Source organism: Malaya genurostris, chromosome 2 (assembly GCF_030247185.1).
Source record: "Malaya genurostris strain Urasoe2022 chromosome 2, Malgen_1.1, whole genome shotgun sequence".
NCBI classification, from domain to species: domain Eukaryota; kingdom Metazoa; phylum Arthropoda; class Insecta; order Diptera; family Culicidae; genus Malaya; species Malaya genurostris.
In genome coordinates, this window is record NC_080571.1 from 286,124,620 (window position 1) to 286,146,215 (window position 21,596).

At 38.3% G+C, this 21,596-nt stretch overlaps 1 protein-coding gene across 1 annotated transcript in view; it reads right to left on the reverse strand.

Annotated features, from left to right (window-relative positions):
• The window catches only part of LOC131429253 (uncharacterized), a 367,830-nt gene that overhangs the window by 176,415 nt on the left and 169,819 nt on the right, over nt 1-21,596 (reverse strand). Inside the window, exons 7-8 of the mRNA XM_058593304.1 lie at nt 2,403-2,603; nt 943-1,124 (exon numbers count right to left, since the gene is read on the reverse strand). Coding sequence (XP_058449287.1) covers nt 943-1,124; nt 2,403-2,603 — 383 coding nt within the window. The remainder of the gene's footprint in view (nt 1-942; nt 1,125-2,402; nt 2,604-21,596) is intronic.

A 21,596-nucleotide genomic window follows, 5' to 3' on the forward strand; every position in this document is an offset into this window, starting at 1 on the left:
CATAGGACGCAATAGGACGTCAATGCGAAATACTTGGCTTTCGTGAAAGGATTTTCAATAATTTTCGGGTTTCAAAAGAATTATTAGATACAAACCAATTCGTACCCTCACATTCTGCTACTAACGCATAAGACTAAACCACCCAGTCGACGCCGCTCTATTAACCAAATGTCTTCATAGGCACACGGGGAGGCTTGAGATAAGAACTTGTGAGTACTTAGTTATCTCACCTTTTGACGACCTGTTACTTAAAAAAAACAGAGTGGTACCAAAATTAAAAGTGTTACAAAATATGTTTCAAACTTTTTTAAATATTCATATTGAAAGAAAAACATCTCTACAGAATTTGAAAAAAATGTGAACCTTCCCGCCAATACCTCAGGCATCTCTGATTCTTTTTTTTTAATTTATCAGTAAACTACAATAAAGTTGCTTCAAAAATCAAATAAAATCAAAATCAATAGAACCGCCGTAGTTCCGTCAATTTGGTAATTGAAGGGTTGGAATTTAGGGAAGAATTTTTCCAGCATTGAAGGCTTCCTTCAAAGTAGTATAACAAAATGAACTTTCGTTGGGACAGACATCACAGTCTTGTCCGAGTATAGCCATTCAAATTTCCAAAATAGAATTCCCAATTTAAAATTCCGAAGTTCAATTTCCTATTTCCTATTTCGAATACGAAACGTAAATAAAATTTATTCATGATTGCAATTTCCAATTTCAGATTTGACAATATGTACCTAATTCTAAATGACAGATTCAGAGGACTCAAGTATAAATATTCATAATCTAAAGTTCATATGACAATGATAGGTTCACCCGAGTTCATTTTTAAGTGCGTGACCTGTTGCTTCCGTGTTTTCGTTTTTCTGCTCGCTAGTAAATTCACACTCTTTCATCATTAACTCTATCGTAAACTATGAATACATTTTGCATACGTACCTCGTCTGGGCGCAGCTTCTACGTAGCACCTCCGGCTGTCGTACAACCGCACATGCACCAGGAAGATGGTTTTATTTCCCGGAAAATCCGTCACATTGAATGTGTAGCTTCCGGTTGGGTCGGCGGGCAGTGTAACGGACTTTTTGCTGCTCTCCGAGCCACCCCAAACCATCATCATCAGACTTCACATACTCCGATTCGGATGAAACTTTGCACACATTTTCAGTATGATAAAAAAAATTATTTTGCACGGATGCTGAGACCGATTCCAATCAAGATTTTTGAAAAAAAAAAAAGGTGTGGAATTAGGTCTAGAATTCTGGATCTGAACTCATTTTCAAAAACTCTGAACTCGAAATTGAAATTTTCCAAAATTTAGTTCCAGAACCCAAATCAAAAAGCATGATGAGTTTTGTTTATTGTTTCCAAAAGTTTGAGAAAACTGATTTTTGGATTATGTATGGTCATCTCACACTGTTGAAAATTTTAGTTTTAAATTGCTGATAATATTACGTCATAGGACGCAATAGGACGTCAATGCGAAATACTTGGCTTTCGTGAAAGGATTTTCAATAATTTTCGGGTTTCAAAAGAATTATTAGATACAAACCAATTCGTACCCTCACATTCTGCTACTAACGCATAAGACTAAACCACCCAGTCGACGCCGCTCTATTAACCAAATGTCTTCATAGGCACACGGGGAGGCTTGAGATAAGAACTTGTGAGTACTTAGTTATCTCACCTTTTGACGACCTGTTACTTAAAAAAAACAGAGTGGTACCAAAATTAAAAGTGTTACAAAATATGTTTCAAACTTTTTTAAATATTCATATTGAAAGAAAAACATCTCTACAGAATTTGAAAAAAATGTGAACCTTCCCGCCAATACCTCAGGCATCTCTGATTCTTTTTTTTTAATTTATCAGTAAACTACAATAAAGTTGCTTCAAAAATCAAATAAAATCAAAATCAATAGAACCGCCGTAGTTCCGTCAATTTGGTAATTGAAGGGTTGGAATTTAGGGAAGAATTTTTCCAGCATTGAAGGCTTCCTTCAAAGTAGTATAACAAAATGAACTTTCGTTGGGACAGACATCACAGTCTTGTCCGAGTATAGCCATTCAAATTTCCAAAATAGAATTCCCAATTTAAAATTCCGAAGTTCAATTTCCTATTTCCTATTTCCTATTTCGAATACGAAACGTAAATAAAATTTATTCATGATTGCAATTTCCAATTTCAGATTTGACAATATGTACCTAATTCTAAATGACAGATTCAGAGGACTCAAGTATAAATATTCATAATCTAAAGTTCATATGACAATGATAGGTTCACCCGAGTTCATTTTTAAGTGCGTGACCTGTTGCTTCCGTGTTTTCGTTTTTCTGCTCGCTAGTAAATTCACACTCTTTCATCATTAACTCTATCGTAAACTATGAATACATTTTGCATACGTACCTCGTCTGGGCGCAGCTTCTACGTAGCACCTCCGGCTGTCGTACAACCGCACATGCACCAGGAAGATGGTTTTATTTCCCGGAAAATCCGTCACATTGAATGTGTAGCTTCCGGTTGGGTCGGCGGGCAGTGTAACGGACTTTTTGCTGCTCTCCGAGCCACCCCAAACCAGATCCTCGTTCAGGCCACGGCGAATCCTGTGAATGGAAACATATCACTCAGACAGTTTCAGTTTTCGGATTATTCTGTCCTACGCGAAATTTTAATTGTTAGCCAGGATGCAGGGCCGGTGAAAGAGGTGGGTACGGTGGGTAGTACTACCCACCTGAAAATTCCAAAGGTGGGTAATTACCCACCTGCAGTTTCATGCGAAAAACAATGGTAATATTTGTATTGTTTATACAAATAAGAATATTTTTATTGTAACTCGAAATAAATGAAATCAAAGGACGTGACAAGGTTCATTTGAGCAAGTAGAAGTCGTTTAGTAACTTAACATCAGGTTTCCCAGCAGTACTGCTTTTCAATGGCATACGCCACGAGACAGCATGGACTGTCTGAGCGCAAAGTCGAAAGCCACAGTCTACAGTATGTGTGAAGCATATGCCGAACTGTAATGGCAACAGCCCTCGCATGCCTAAATGAATACTGTCACTGAGACAGTTTGTATTCGCCAGATTGATGAGAGTATTCTATCCGGAGAGTAGTCAAACCGAACGGGCTGTTTGTATCCTGTTTCTTTATGTTAGCTCATTCGCATGAACTGTTACGGCGACAGCCATTGAAAATCGAAGACATCCTTTCCCACATTATCAGATCCGAATGGATTCCGAATCAATTCCGAATCGGCGAGAAATTTTCATTCGGAATTTCATGTGGAAATCATAATGAATTCCGAATCAATTCCAACTCCAGTGCAACAACCGATTCCGAATGAATTTCGCCTACAACCGGTTGATTCGGAAATCAGTCGGAATTGAGTGAGAAGATGCGGACTGAATTGTCAATTTGTCTTCTTCTTCTTCTTTCCCGATTTTGCACGTTTTCGTGCTGACTTTCAGTTTATTTTTAAATGAAAACATTACATAACTGATTATACACATTGAAATCTTCATGTTTTTCGGATATACAGAACTAGTAAATAACCAGTTCTTCTTAGAATTCCAACATAAACTGTTGAAATTCGCTGGAAATTAACAAAACAGCCTACCTTAGTCAGCATCATCCATTCCTCTAGCTGAAGTGTAATGAAATGGCTTAAGTCGCCTAAATTTTACACTAACACATTCATAAAATGAGCGAATATTCAATGACATTTATAATGTCACTGTCAATCAGGTTGATCGAGTAGCCAACTCAGGCGAAAATTCTAGCACTGAACCGATCGAGCACTGAAAAATCATGCAGTCGAGTAAGAATTCATTATGCATTCCGTCATTTCGATAATGTGGGTTGATTTTCAGGGAATTACTGTTACGAAGGGCTGTCGCGAGCCGGCTGTCTCATCAATGTCTCTTGAAGCAATAAATCGGCTGTTTCTGGAGACGAGCTGTAGCTCATAGTGCACTCGCACTATTTCGGTTGCCTCAATGAAACGGTACTAGCACATACGATTGCGTTGTTGGGATTACCTTTGCAGGAAACATCAGGCTTTCATTACACATTACCATTGTGAAAAAAAGAAATTGTTTTAGATTAATATATATTGTCGGCAAAGGCAATGAATTTTAATAGTTAGCGAATATTAAAAGATAAACACTGAGTTTTGTGTAACGGCTCATATATCTGAATTTCTAAAGTATTGATCCTTAGTACTTCCTTCTTATTCCTAAAGAAACAGATACACTACCATTCATTAATAATACTCCGAGAATGTCTTATGCACCCTTACTCTAAATAACGACGTTTTGATTTTTCGATCGAATCGTAGCTACTTTTCACAACTATTTAATTATTTAGTGTATTTAACGTTACTCCACCAATTGTCGGAACACTTTGGTACCCGTGCCTCACCGATTTCGTTGAAATTATAGAATATAATACTCTGAACGAAAATAAAGTGTTTGGTGCACTTTGAATAGTTTTCGATCATAAAATTGAAAAGATGTTATGTTTATATGTGAACAAGTGCTTTCAGCTTTTCGATAAAAGTATTTTAAAAAGAAAAATATTATGAAACCATTATGTTTCCAAAAGAATCATTTTTTTTTTGGTTTACCCCAAACTTTGTTACAAATTTAGTATTCTCAATTGTTCTTTTTCACATAAGAATCAATCAACTAATAGCTTAAATTTATTTAAAATAGCTTAAATTTAGTTGTTCATTTAACATTCACATAGGTTTTGCCAGCAGCTGAAGGAATGAGAATATGAAAACGTTGAGTTCTTAATTTGTTACTACCGATCTTCAATAAACCTCTTTTGTTTCCATAAATATCACAAAACTAGAAAAACAAGTTTTTAGTTTTTTTTTATGAAACTCAGTGCCTATTAATATAGTTTCATTGCGGCTTAAATTGACTTTCCATTTGCTCTCATTGCAAGTTTCTATGTACTCCCCGGACCTTGTAGTTGAGCTCTTTTTCATTGAGGTGGTAGATCTTTTAGTGCCATCTACACAAATATAGGGTCCGCAACAATGAAGTTGATTGGGGAAACCCTCAGATAAAAAGTAGTTCAGCAGATGGTTGTTTATGTATCTTTTTCCTGATGGTGCACATTAGGAATTTTTTTTCGCGAATGGATTGTGAAGAAAAGTTCAAAAGAAATTTTCAAATCGCAAATCATTTAATTAAAATCTCTGAATTATGATGTATTATAGATGAGACTGATTTAGTCACTCTGAAAACCGAATTTTTAATGGAGGCCATGTGTTATATACCATTCGACTCACTTCATTGAGCTTTTAAAGTATTAATGAACCCGGGGGAACGATTGATATGTGTGCCCTAACTAACTACTAACTTAATTACTATTGTTTTACTCTGTGGGCTCCGCCAAGGACATCCTAAGCGGCCCTGGTATCCAACTTGTTGTTTCGAAATTAAGGGATGATCGGTTATTATTATATCGTTTATTTACCCCCGGTTTTAACCTAATAATGGTCGTTCACCGGGTATGTATCAGATTGGGGTAGGGGTTTGGGGGTGGCTGGGAGATATAAGGTGGGGCATTTCGGGGAAAGGGGGGGGGGGGAGTTTTTACATAGAGTCAGTAATAATGGTTACAATTCATGGTATCGGTTCATATGTCTTAGATTGTGAGGGGATAGAGATAGAGAAAGAGAGAAGATAGGGATAAGCTTAAGACTAAGTTAAAGACTATTTTTCTGTGCTGGACTGGGATTGATGTTACAGCTTCGGGCCGCGGGTAACATCCCCGAGGGCAGCGCCCCCGGCGGATGGCCGCTTAGGTGCTGGGTCTGTGGCGGATTGCTTTCTGGAGGTCGGGACCAGGCTCCTGGTCTCAGTCCTGTATTCGGGTGATGGTTGCAGGTGGAGGTCCGATGGGAGTGGGGTCCAGTGATAGGTGTTCCGGGAGGCCAGCCTCTCGCGGTGGCGGAGTCGTGCCTCGGATAGTAGTGAAACAGTGCTCTGGTGGTCGGTGGTGGTAGAGGTTGAATCTAGGTGGGGTCCGTGTAGTGGTTGAAAGAGAAGGGGGCCTTGGTCGACATTCCGTCCCCCCCCCCCGCGGATGGCCCATGGAGCAGTGTAGTTTCTCGACTGGGTGTGCGGCAGCGGCCGGGTGGTCCGGGCAGTGGATGCTGAGTCTTCGCCGAGATTCTGAAAGAGAAGGAGGAGGAGGAGGGATGGGGAGGGATGATCGGTACCAAAACTGGGAATTTAAAAATTTAATTTTTGAATTTTAAATAAATGAAAGACTAATTCGTGTCATATACTGCTCTTAAATTCTGTTTCTCCTAGGATAACTAAAACAATGAGTTTCTTAGGGTCGGAAATGACTGCTACAATATTAATCTTATTATTATTATTATTATTATTATTATTATGATTATTATTATTATTATTATTATGATTATTATTATTATTATTATTATTATTATTATTATTATTATTATTATTATTATTATTATTATTATTATTATTATTATTATTATTATTATTATTATTATTATTATTATTATTATTATTATTATTATTATTATTATTATTATTATTATTATTATTATTATTATTATTATTATTATTATTATTATTATTATTATTATTATTATTATTATTATTATTATTATTATTATTATTATTATTATTATTATTATTATTATTATTATTATTATTATTATTATTGTTATTATATCTTTTATTTATTCCCGGTTTCAAACTTAATTGTGGTCGTTCACCGGGGAATTACACCTACATTTTTCAGAACATAATTTCTTTTCAGAAAGAAAACCGTTAAATAAGTGCAATGAACTCGGCTCTCAGAATGTTTCACTATTCAGTTACAATATTTATAGTTCCAAACGTTTGATTTTTTTTTAATACGGGCACAAGCTACTAAGCCAATTAGACGGTAGAAAATTTTCGACATTCTTAGACTTGTAACTGCGGAAGTCGGATCCGAATTTAATTCAATAGTTCGCTTTACTATTCACGAATAAGTTTCCTTTTCCGATCGCATGTTCGCCCTGGAAGTTCCGGACTGAGGGCGTGAGAGCCGACTCAAACAGAAAACCAAAATGTATGTGTACGAGAATTGTAGCGAGCGCATAGAAACTGGATGTGCTGTTTGAAATTTCAAGGCACCGCATCTTCTGCTTGCGGCTCGTGATTGCAACATCTACTTACCTTACCTAACAGCTATAGGCCTGGGGTGTCCTTTGCTGTATCAAGCATACGTCTCCACATAACTCGGTCCATGGCTGCTCGTCGCCAGCCACTCAAGGCACGGATGCTTCTGAGATCACCCTCCACTTGATCGATCCACCTTGCTCGCTGCGCTCCTCTCCTTCTTGTACCAGTCGGATTAGATTCAAGAACCATTTTCACTGGGCTGTCGTCCGACATCCTTATGACATGCCCAGCCCATCGTAGACGTCCGATTTTAGCTGTCCGTACGATAGGTGGTTCTCCTAGCAGCTGTTGCAATTCGTGATTCATACGTCGTCTCCACGTTCCGTCTTCCATCTGCACTCCGCCATAGATGGTCCTCAGTACCTTTCTTTCGAAAACACTGAGAGCACGTTGGTCCTCTGCCAGCATAGTCCAGGTCTCGTGGCCATAGAGAACAACCGGTCTAATGAGCGTTTTGTAGATGGTCAATTTCGTGCGGTTGTGTACTTTTCTCGATCGGAGGGTTTTTCTGAGTCCAAATTACGCACGATTCCCTGCCAAAATATGTCTATGAATTTCTCTGGTGGTGTCATTATCGGCGGTCACCAGTGAGCCCAAATACACGAACTCGTCAACCACCTCGATATCGTCACCGTCTATCAATATTCGTGGTGGGAGGCGTAGTGTTTCTTCTCTGGAGCCTCTTCCTCTCATGTATTTTGTTTTCGACGCATTTATGGCCAGTCCGATACGCCTAGCTTCAGCTTTCAGTCCGATGTAGGTTTCCGTCATCTTCTCAAGGTTACGTGTCACAATATCAATATCGTCAGCGAAGCCAAAAAGTTGTACGGACTTTCGGAAGATCGTGCCACTCGTGCCGATCCTCGCTTTTCAAATCACACCTTCCAAGGCAATATTGAACAAGATACAAGAGAGTCCATCACCTTGCCGTAGCCCTCTCCGAGATTCGAAGGGACTCGAGAGCGTCCCAGATACTCGGACGTAGCACATCACTCTATCCATCGTTGCTTTGACCAATCGCGTCAGTTTATCCGGGAAACCGTATTCGTGCATTATCTGCCATAGCTGTTCTCGATCGATTGTGTCGTATGCCGCTTTGAAGTCAATGAATAGGTGATGCGTGGGTACGTTGTATTCACGACACTTCTGGAGTACTTGTCTTATTGCGAATATGTGATCCGTAGTGGCGCGGGCTCCAGTAAATCTCGCTTGGTACGACCCTACGAATTCCTTAGCTATTGGTGATAGGACGGCAAAGGATTTGGGAGAGTACCTTGTAGGCGGCGTTCAGCAATGTGATTGCGCGGTAATTGCAACAGTCTAGCTTATCGCCCTTTTTGTAGACGGGACATACCACTCCATCCATCCATTCCTGCAGTAGAATCTCCTTCTCCCAAATCTTGGAAATCATCCAGTGCAGCGCTCTAGCCAGTGCCTCTCCTCCATGTTTGAGGCAGCTCGCCTGGCAACTGGTCAATGCCCGCGGCTTTGTTGTTCCTCAGCTTGCCGATCTCCTCAATTATGTCTGACAGATCAGGGGCTGAGAATCTGTCGTCGGCTGAGCGTGCACCCAGAGTGATTCCTGTACCGTTCTCGGTATCTTGTGCTTCGCCATTCAGATGCTCGTCATAGTACTGCTTCCACCTGTCGATCACCTCACGTTCGTTCGTAAGAAGGTTACCACTGGTATCTCTGCACATTTCGGCCTGTGGCGTGTAGCCTCTACGTGAGCGGTTCACCTTCTCATAGAATTTCCGTGTATCATTTGCACGGTACAGCTGTTCCATCGCTTCGCGATCTTGGTCTTCCTGGTGGCGCTTTTTCCTCCGGAAAACAGTGTTCTGTCTGTTCCGTGCCTGTCTGTATCGTTCCTCGTTGGCTCTAGTGCGGTGTTGCAGCATCCTCGTCCTTGCTGCATTCTTCTTTTCGACCAACTGCTGACATTCGCCGTCAAACCAGTCATTTCCTCGATTCGATAACCTCGTACCTAAAACGGTTGTAGCAGTGCTACTCACGGCGGACCTTATGTTCCTCCAGCCGTCTTCAAGAGTCGCCGCGCCAAGCTGCTCTTCCGTTGGTAGCATTAGCTCCAGTTGTTGCGCGTATTCCTCTGCAGTACGAATGCTACGTAGCTGCTCGAGATTGATCGGCGTTCCTGTGCGACGAGTATTGTGCACCGTCGATAGTTTTGAGCGCATAAAAACCGCGACAAGGTAGTGATCAGAATCAATATTGGCACTGCGGTAGGTGCGGACATTGATGACGTCGGAGAAGAATCGTTCGTCGACGAGAACGTGGTCGATTTGATTTTCCGTATGTTGATCAGGTGATCTCCAGGTGGCTTTGTGGATATCTTTGCGGGGGAAGAAGGTGCTTCGAACTACCATTCCTCGGGAGGCTGCAAAGTTTACGCATCGTTGACCGTTGTCGTTTGTTACCGCGTGCAGCCGATCACGGGCCTGTACATTGCCTCCCGGCCTACCTGAGCATTCATGTCGCCGATGACGAGTTTTACATCCCGCCGTGGACAGCTGTCGTAGGTTCATTCCAGCTGCGCGTAGAATGCTTCCTTCTCGTCATCGGGTATCGTCTCATGTGGGCAGTGCACGTTGATGATGCTGTAATTGAAGAAACGGCCCTTGATCTTCAATACGCACATTCTATCATTGATTGGCTGCCACCCAATCACGCGCTGGCGCATCTTGCCCAACACTACAAATCCAGTTCCTAGAACGTTGGTTGTGCCACAGCTCTGATAGAAGGTAGCCGCTCGATGCCCACTTTTCCACACCTTCTGTCCCGTCCAACAAAGTTCCTGCAGTGCTACGACATCGAAGCCGCGGATTTGAAGCTCATCATGCAGCATTCGGTCGTATCCTGGGAAGCCAAGCGATTTGCAGTTCCATGTGCCAAGCTTCCAATCGTAGTCCTTTGTTCGTTGCGTAGGTCTTTGCCGATTATACCGAGTCGTATTTCCTTCTTGATCGTTCGTAACATATGTTTTCCGGGCGGTTTGTTAGGCCTGCACCAACCTCCTGTCTCGCCGGAGGGCCATCGTGTCAGCACTGTTTAGAGTACCACACTGACACAAGGACGGTAATCAGCCGCTCCTAACATGGAGAACAGACGCTGTTTCGAGCCGCCCCAACATGGGGAACAGACGCTCGGGTAGGCTCGCTCTCTGTAAAGAGAAGGCAAGCCCCCCCTTCCCTGTCAGCTTACGACCAAGGTCCCACCGGGGTTGGTTACCCGATCTTTCCTATGGTTACTCGTACCCCAGCCGGCACCGTGGGGAGGTAGGGATAGGAGTTACTGGACAAGAGGCTAAGAACCACATTGGGGCCTGAATTGCGCATTGTCCAGTCGTTTACCAACGTACCGATCTACATTTCCAAAATTGGATTGAGCGTAAAAGCACACAGAGGAAATGATTAATATATTTCTAGAAGTTTACATGAAATTGTCCTTTTAACTGCAGCTATACATTCAGTTACTTTTATAGCAAGTTTTGTGGCAAACAACGACATTAAGTTAAAGAATTCAAAATATACTGAACACAAGCTTCTGCTTGATGAAAGATACGCTTTAACCGAGTTATAAATTTTACAATGTAAAGTGACAGTATCAACGTGTGTAAAAGTCGCGAACTTCTGGTAGCTATGACCTAAATAATATAATAATTAATATGCCGTTTCTGGAAATAAGATAATTCTAAGCATAACAGGAAGAAAAAGCTTCAGCAGATTATCAGCACAACCCTATATCATATAAGTAACCGTACCATACCCGATATGTATTTTGGAATATATTCTAGGTTAATAGAAACACTATACTATTCTTATATAGAAGATAATTTGATATGTCTGGAAAGCTTGAGACCATATTACTCAAGAAAGACATTATTACATAACTTGGGGAAATAAAACTTTTTTTCTAAATAAAACGAAATAAACATTCGAATCTGTTACGGGTAACCATGCTGCATTCCATGCTTGGAAACATGTTTTTTGGAAGAACCGGAATTTTTCATTCAGTTTTTGCATTCAAAGCTTTGTTGTAATGTTCCTAAATGATTTTTGCCTTGCAAATTCCGATTAAAATTTTGCACTCAAGGTTTTTATTCGATTGGTGGTTCAATGTATAACGAACTTAACGAGCCAGGTTTTGTATGTTTCAGTCCTGACTTGAAAGGTTTCTTAGTGTCCGTAATATTGCAGCACTGGCCATTCATTTATTTACCGTTTACATAGGGTAAGGGCTCCCTATTTCATCTCATTTGTAAGGACGTCGCCTTCAAACCTCGATTTAGCCACTAAAATCACTATAACTATTTCATATTACTGCTTCATTCGCCTTGCTCCACATTGAGATTTGATTCACATTCCTTGGAAATTAAAATAATGTTCATAAAACAGCAAAAAACACTTACGAAATGTTCACTACTCTGCTCCTAATTTCATCTCAATGGATTTTTATCCATCCTATCGTTGATCCTTTATTCATCCTATAAATTAGCAATGGCGACAGCAATCAAAACGAAATATTCCACTATTACACTCTCAGGTTCAAAATGTCAGAATTCTTCTTAAAAACGGCCTAATGCCAACTATGAGACAATATATGATATTTTTAGAACCGGTTTGAAATCATTTCAACGTTTAAAAATTTTTCAGTCGTTTCCGTTACCTTTCGCTTTAAATTTGAAATTTTACTGAAAAGTTAATTTGGTGAACTTTAAATAAAAACAAAACTGTAATTGTTACTATTTATTCATTAGCCCTTCTTAAAACAAAGTGTAGAGCCAGAGATGCCATGTATACAGATTTATATGTATTGTATAGATTTTTGCGTTCGCATACTGGTTTAAATCAAAGTACGGATTTTGTAAAGATTTCCTAAATTTAATACAGATTTGTACAGGTTCATAGAAAGAAAGAAGTAAAAAATTAGACTTTGCTCTCTGAGTATCTATTAGTATTTGATTGCAATGATTCTTTAAAAGTTTATTAATCAACGGACAAATCACATGTTAAAGTGGAAATCTTTTATGTAGATAATTGATTATGAACACTGACAAACATTTATATTAAAATTTAGAGCCAATTTGATCTATTTGAAGTTAGATATTTTCATAGAATATGTATTACGTTGCATAGAAAGTCTATATCTGGTCTATCTGTTTTCACTAATAAAATGATGTTAACAGATTTTATTAGTGAAAACAGATTTAACATCATTTTATTAGTGAAAACAGATAGACCAGATATAGAGTTTCTATGCAACGTAATACATATTTTCTATGAAAATATCTGGCATCTCTGTGCACAGCCGATGAAACACACACACTTCACAACGTTATGTTGACGTATAGCGGAATGAAACCAGTGCTACTAGATTTGCCACAATGGTTATTTCATTAGTATTTAACATGCTCTTCCTGGTAATATTCGAAGCCAAAACAGTTTTATTGAAATATTAATATCAATAATATAATTAAGCTAATGTCACGGATACCGCAAAAAACATACTTTTTGATGAGATTTTGAAGAAGAAAAACAATTTTTGTTTTGTAACATTATGAGATAACTTGGCAACTTTGCGAAACCAAATGAGATGAAAACAAAGTGCAATCAAGTGAACTAAGTGAAAAACTTTCATCTCATATTCTTAAAGACTTTTATTGTTTGTAGGGTAGTTTTTGAAGTACTAAATCGTTAATTAAACAAGTAGCAAGTGAACATTACTAATTATGAAGTCATCCAGCATTCAATGGTAGTGTAATTGTGCGAAAAAGTGATCATGTTTTGAGACGAATCGATTAGTAGATAATCAGAAACATGACGAACTGTAAATCTTGAGACGAAAATGTGTCCTAAATTGAAAAGTGAGTTTATTTGAAATGAAAAAAAAACGATAACCGAAGAACTTAAAACCATTTCTTTCAATAGGTAAGTGTGACAATAGCTTTTATAATTATTTTAAAACATTTCACAGTTTGGTTCAGGTAGGTTTTAAAATATTATTCATGTCCAAAGTAATGAGGTGAAGGGATGAGATGGAAATAGGAGCTAAGATGAAATAGGGAGCCGTTACCCTATAAATCTAAAATCTGATTTAATTGGCTTTTACACTCTTGTATAAGGAACGATCGCGCCTTTACTATCCTGAAGGAAGAGATAAAGAGGATGAAAATAATGCTCCACGCACATCAGTACGCGCATACATTTTGAATGTTAGAGTGCACAAACCGAACGTAACCTGCCTGAAACGAGCATGCTGAACTGTCTCAGCTGTTGAAATACATGGCTCTTTAATTATGAATATAATTTCTTGAAAACTAACTTTTCTTTCTATGGAATTTCATTGATCGATCGATTCATAGAAGATCGACCAAAATATAAAAATTAGCTATTCATTAAAACCAAAGTCCGTTCTTCAATCCGTTTCGTATTAGTAGTTTCGTATATTATTAATTATCAATTATATTGTTATCTATGCCCTAACAACGGTGATTGCTATGCGCAATGATCAACCGCTGCGCAAAACAATCAGCAAAGGCAAAACTAAAAACCAACATGCTTGCCTCGAACCAAAAATCATAGCAAACCAAGAGCAACAAATTTAAACCGCACCAGCTACTGTCGCAGACCTGGTCAAGGGAGAGTAATATTCGATGTGAACATTTCATAAGGGCACATGAACCAATGAGAGATTCTCTTTGTTTACTTTCTCTTCTGTTAATAACACCTAAATGTTCACGTTCACTTACCAAATTTGCATATAAAATGAAAGAAAATATCTCCAGCTTTGTAATAGTATCATACATGTAACGAACAATTGCGTAATAACGCAGATATAATCGAAAGAGAAAGTAAACAAAGAGAATCTGTCAATTGTTTTGAGGCCCTTTTGAAATGTTCACGTCGTATTTTGCTCTCGACAGAAACAACGCAGTGAATGGTTCCCGAAGTTTACTGTCGCAATTGCGAGAACTTCATGCTTCTTCGGCTGTCGTGGACCACGACAAAATGTCTTGAGATGGAATGAACTGTCGAACGAAGTGAATGACGGCAACGTTGGCTGTACAGCACTGTTTTTCTAAGGGCTGTCGTGATGAAACCTATCACAAGGCTGTCATGGAAAGAGTATCATGACAGCCTCAATAATAATGTCGCGCGGCGGTACATTTGGGAAGCCTGCTTAACATTCACCTTCTAGTCGAGGAGTCAAGCTTAAGCGTCTCATCAATGCAAATGAAACCGTACTCAACCATTTTTACCTGATTTCTATATCATTATACATACTGCTTGGAAATGCATTGATATTGATATTATATAGATATAGAAACGTCAATTAATAACGAACCATGTCTAATTTTCCAAACCATTGTCATTGTTTCCGCTAACAGATACGACAGATTCGTATACACAAGTTCACGGTTTCCAGAAGATTTCTGCTCTTCAATGAGCGCGCTCGCATTTAGGAAAATCAAGATTCAGTATCGAATCGACTTGCACTCTGTGCGGTTCGATATGACCGTACTATTATTAAAAGTCCAGGAGTTAACTAGGAACATCACAATTCATGTACCTTTAAATGCAATGCAATCGTTCTAGTTTTTTCTAACTTTTGGATACCATACTTATTGGATGAATTGTCCATGGTCTCAAAATAGGATTCAGTGGCAACGATGACTCTCTCATGCGAGCCAATAATTTTTCTCGGGAATATCCTTTTCAGATCAGAAAAGGACAAGTAGTTGCTGGAGGTTCGGTTATTGTCTCATCTCTTTGGCCACATCAACACGACGCTGTTTTTGAATGAAATTCAGCTTTTTTGGCACCAGCCGAGAAGCGACGCGTTTCAAACCCAAAACATCAGTTAAAATGTGTTCGGCTGGTCCATAAAAGATGCCCAACAACACAGCAATCTCTCCAATCGGTACAGAACGATTTTGCAACACGATTTGCTTCGCCGATTCAATGTTTTCTTCAGTAACAGATGTTGTTGGGCGGCCAGGGATCTCATCATGATCCGAGCTTGTACGACCACCTTTGAAGCGTTTATACCACTCGTATGCCTGTGTTTTTCCTAGACACGATTCACCAAAGGCCTTTTCTAACATTTTCAACGTTTCGGAACACTTAAATCCATTTACAACACAACATTTGATGCACGCACGTTGTTCTAAATTTTCATCCATTATAAAAATCGCCACACGAAAAATTTTCAACTTCTTTGTATAGACGCCAAACAAAAACTAATCGTACGATATGCGTCAAAATTTGACAGAATGTGTATAAAAGTGTTGCCAACGTTGAGAGAATAAAAGTTTACCGATTGGACAAGCGCGGGAATTTTAAAATGAAAATTCCGGTTCTTTTTTGATCATAAGGTATATATCGGTAGGCTTAGTGTTTGTGGAACGATTGACGTAAAAATTTAACGTATGTCATCTGAAGGTTGCTACTTTCGAAAAATAAGGTTTGTTTGACATCATAAATGTCATCTTTGGGTCAGTCCCGGGACTCTTTGAACAATGTATTATGCACATCAGCGAAAAAATCTGGACTGTTTATGGATTTGTTTCGTGCGCCGCTCGATACGCACGACACACATTTTGATCGAAAATCAGCTGTTTCTTCGTATTCGAGGAAATTCTCGGTGGTTTCGATCATGGGTTGGCGGTTCAATGCATAGGGCGCTGGTCTTACAAGCCAGTTGTCGTATGTTCGAGCCCCGACCTGGAAGGATTCTTATGGCGTTTTCCATTGAAAAACACTGGTGGGCAGAGTTGCCAGTTTATGTTTTTTTCAAAAATCTGTCTCTGATTCAAAAATTTATCTGGATTTGTCTGGATCTACTATATACAAGGAAATTTTGACCGGGCTTCATTTTCAGCGAGCAAAAAAAAAGTCCCACCACCTATCGTATATAGTTCAAAACCCGTAAAGAACTGCGGAAATCTGACAAAAACTGGGAAAATCTGGCAAAAGATCTGGTTAGTTAGAGTTTCTGACGAAGCGAGAAAAATCTGGCGAGAACGCCAATAGAAATGTAATACCAAGGCATTACTTTTCGATTATGAAGTACTGAATGAACGAGTTCAGCACCTTCCATCAGTGATTTTGAAACTAGTTATGTAGTCCTAATTTAACAGCTCGAACAACCCCACAGTAGTTTTATGCCGTATGCGCAATTTTGTTTCAAGACAAAATACCAAAAACGCTTCAGATTTCGAATTTTTGCGTCTCATGCAAAGTTCTACCGAAACAAAATTTTAATAAATTAATACTTCGAAATGGTGGGTCATTCCCCCCGGTATGCAAAATTACCCACCTTGGAACTAGCCCTTCAGGAAATAGAGTGCAGTGTAGAAAATTCGAACATGTTGAATAAAGTTTCGGCGAATGTGGAAATATTGCACAGTTGAATTAATGATATGCCTGCCAGTAAATCAGCTGTAGTAGTTTGAGAAAATACTGTTTTAATCAACCAAGTGGTGTTATGATGCTCTTCTCATAGTGCTTATATTTCATTGCATAGAAACAAGGAAGTTTACTTGGGTGTAAACTAGCATAACCTACAAATCGAGATAGTTTTGACCCTAAATTAGGAAAATAAAATCCATTTTGTGAAGTGTCGCTTTAAATGACACTGAGAAATTTTGGACACACATCATTCTGTAGTTCCGGAATATATATATATATATATATATATATATATATATATATATATATATATATATATATATATATATATATATATATATATATATATATATATATATATATATATATATATATATATATATATATATATATATATATATATATATATATATATATATATATATGTTAAAATATTTTACCTTCACAGTAATTACTTCTTCATTCAAGTTGAATTTCTTATCGACGAGCATTTTTTTATATCAGCGAAAAGCCAGCAGTCAATAGGGCCCAGATTTGGACTATACGGTGGATAAGGAAGCAATTCGCAATGTAATTCATTCAATCGTTGCTTTACTTGTAAACAAGGATGGCTTTTATCGCCTCAAAGAACGTTCACTCTCAACTCTTCACACGATTGAATCAGTGCCATCAAAGAGAAACGGAAATCATCGCAACAACAAAAACCCGGCCTGGCTCATTTAACATAGAATCGACACCAGTGCGAGAGCGAATTTCTCTCGATGATCTGTCTGAAAATCAAAGGTTAGCACGCTGCTGTGGGGATCCTCTCTGAAGCAACAAACGGTCGCTTATTCTCGTTTCGCGATCCAATTCTATACAGGCAGTTGACAATTGCGATAGAATCATTTTACTATTGCCGCTTATTCTAACTATGCGCATATAACCTTTTGTATAAGTTGTGTCTATGAAAATGTCTGTGAATGCTCCACACAAGGGTTTTGAAATATTGCAACCTAGTATGAGAATCATCTAGTTGAATTATCGATTCAATTTTCTGCGATAATTGTCAACTTGCGATTCTCTCTTGGGAAATTCCACACAGCAACGATCATTATCAGACTGTAATTTTTTTTAAGGGCATGAAATACTCAGAGTATGAAGTGGAGCGAAGAAATGTTGCAAAATTCTCTCACGGTTCATGCATTGAGAGACTCGAGTTCTTGTAGCATCTTCTACCGGATTGAAAATGTTGTATACAATATAGATAGCAATATAGCAGCTTCTGTCAAATTTTCGGCAATCACCAACACTGCTTGTAAACGTGGCCAAACACTTAATCATCTGCGTCATCAGCACGTTGTTGTTTAATTTTCTGATATCTCTACTATCTCAGTTATCTCACCCAATTTCTATTTACGATTGGATATAAACAATATGTGGACTTTTTTGATGATTTCTGCAGTACAAGCTCAATTGGACGGCCAGAACGTTCATCATCACCGGTGTCTGTACGACCACTAAATTCAGCAAACCAATAACTAATGGTTCTTTTCGATGAAGTAGAGTATCATCCAGAATGAAACGGACACACGAAATTGTTTTAAATCCATTGTTCCGAAAAAGACTTCATAAACGTCATATGGATTTGGCAATGATAGTGTCATCTGTGTGTCAGTCATGCGACTTATCCAGTTATGTGTTAAGACCAGCAACTTACAGGAGCCGGGGTAAAATAAATGATATGAAAAAAGCAACTAACTTGCCCTAAACATTGGAATGGTTTTGAGCACAAATCAAACGTATTTTTCCCTTTTTTTTACATCGTCGCTCTATACGACGGCTTGACCATTCAAACACTCATCGCACTTTAATTCCGGAGCCGGAAGTCTAATCCTTATAAAATTCAGGAATTCCGGAGAGGACTGTATGACCTTCCACTTGAATTTAAGTTGGAGGGAATCGGTTGAGTCATATCGGAGAAAAATGATACTCGTCTAGATTATATATTTTAATTTATCAACGAGCACGAAATAACACATGGACTGAAAAGTCCCGGGCCTAACAAAACAACGGTAACAAATTTCGCACGAATGAAGAGGTCATCTATGAAACTAAGGCCAACCTACCCCCAATGAATATTTTCGAGAACAATCTCTATTAATAAAAATAAAAATAAGGATTTATTAATTTTTAGTTGGTTTGACGTAAAGCCGCCATAACTAAGTTCAGTTTTGCAATGACTGAGCGGAAACATATATTGGAGAAGCCAAATGAATGAAAAACTAACAGCAAAGATGATTTTTAGGAAAAAGATACGCTCAGAGACAGTACTCGAACCTGCGTTCTTATGCATTCCGTGCCTACGCGCTACCATTTCGCCACTCTGAATCTTGTTTTAGTCACTCTAAAACGCCAGTCAGACTCTACAGGTATTTAGGGTTTATTAAAAAACCTGTTTAATCCACGAAATGGTGTAATGATGCCTTTCTCCTATCAATCATTATATCATATATATGACTGTGGAATTCTTCAAAATAATTTTCTTCGATTCTTAAAAGAATAACCGGAATCGGTCTATTTGACTGTCTACTGATGAAAACTGTCAAATGGAGAAGATTTGAGATCGATTTAGAAAACTTTTTACAATTTTTCGCCCTTTTCAGTGATGGTATAAAATTTTTAACACACTTTACCCTATATTGCCGGTTCCGGAGTTACAGCGTGATATGCACAAAAAATATTAAAAATATTGTCACTCACTGTCCTCAAAAGTGGCGAGACTGATTTTCACAAACTCAGTTTCAAATGAGACGTCTAATGGTCCTATGGTCTCAGAGCCTGCTATTGAATTCCATTTGAATCCGATTTCCGAAGGTACCTGGTAATATGTGAAAATTAGAGAAAAATGTGCAATTTACTCTAAAACGGCTTAGTCGGCTTACCAATTTCATTAATATTTTATCACTAACGATGGTCAAAAACAGATACAAATCCCGTAAAACTGTCTGATAAATTCTTCTAGTTTGCAGAACTTGTTAGTTTCTGGGAATATAAACTTCATTCGGTACTATTGGTTCCTCCTTTTTCTCTTCCGGAAGTTATCACGAAACGACCAAAATTAGCTCTGCGCCTAATTTGTTTTACTGTTTTTAATTAGTTGTTTTTAACAACATAATTGCCAAAACAACTAATAAATTAGTTGAAATTCAAAATTTACTTTGCTGAAAAAAGCTTTTGTTTTTAAACAATGTGATTTTCAATCCAATACGAAATTTCCATTACCAACTAATTTTGTGACTACTTGCAAATGTGCAGAATTTGTGCACAATTGATATAAATGTAAATAACAATGTTTTTCACGTGGAACTGTGAAGTGAGTTTGGTGTGCGGCACTCTAATTGTATATGTCGAACGAAATTCGTTGTATCTTCCAATATGACAAAATATTGCAGCTGGTAATGGTGAGAGCGGTCACTTCGCCGAAAGCCATTTCGCCGAAAGTCGTTTCGCCGAAAGCCATTTCGCCGAGAGGCGTTTCACCGAAAGCCGTTTCGCCGAATAGATCATTTCGCCGAAAGGGTAATTTCGAATAGATAATGTAATATTATTTTTTGTGCTATTATGCCTCTTGTATAACTGATGTGGCGCAGCCACATAACCGAAGCCAAGATGGCTCGGTGGCATAAAGCCGCCGATGCGACGCCGGCTGAGTTGGTCGCCGACCCGCCGTCGAAAGCGGCGGCCTCTTGCATACAAACTTGTAACCGCCTCAAATGCCCGGTCTACTCAAAGCTAGGTTTCTTTGCTTTAGTTAGGTCCGAACGAGCGGTAGCGAGGTCGGACAGCACACGAATCAAATCGATGTGGCGAAGCCGCATTAGATATTTTTCACTTAGTAAACGGAAAATATCACATACATTTACCTGGTAGATACACCTATGTAATTGCTTTGATGCTTAGTGGCTAGTTCATGAATCAATCTTTATTTAAAAGTACAAGAATCAATATTTATTCAAGAAGTACAATTGTAGGTAAAAAAACGTGATTAATCCACCTAGCAGTGAGATGATACCTTTTTTTATCAATCCGCATGTGTTTTTTTGCATGGATATTCTTAGGTGTTTAGTTCTCATGACATTATTTTAATTATCGTCGTTTCAAACGGCAAATTGAGATTTTAATCACTCATTACCCTGTAATTTCGAATCTGCAAATCGTAGCGTATTTCAATCTTAACGTGTGACAATCGATTGAACATTCCATGAGATGTCGAAGTAAGTTCCACTTTAGAGTTTTTCGTCATTATTTATGGTACTTCCAGAGCCATAAATTATTACGCCAAACAATTTACATGAAATTTATAAACTCATCATCTGTAATTCCAGAATCGGATAAAATTCACCAATTTTGTATGGGACCTTAAGTCCTGTAATTTGAATTTTTGTTTTTGAAGTTCGATTTGGTCTTTTTTGAGAAAATGATTGAGCTTTGAGAATCGATTCGATACTGGAACCGGAATTCTAAAATCGGTGTAGCCGAAATCAGTTAAATTCACCTGAGGAGTGTGTAGACATCTTTGAGAAATTGTAGTGCGAATTAAAATTTGGGGGTACATTCCGAATCCAAAAACGAATACCGCTCAAATTGAAATAAATTTATTTGGTAATCGATTATCCAAATCTGCAAACCCGATAAACCTGATTAATTTATGTGAAATGAACATTTTTATACTAATCACCCTGCATTTTCTAAACCAGAAGTCGGATCTGACTAAAAAGTAAGAGGTTTTATAGAATTTTAAGACCTCTCATTTGAATCATAGATGGTTCTTAGATTTCATTTGAATCTTAGATCGGTTCAGCCATCTACGAGAAAAATTAATTGCATTATTTTAATTCCGTTTCACATATCATCCTGTGGTTCCGCAATCAGAAGTCGGATTCAAACGTAATTCAGGAACCTT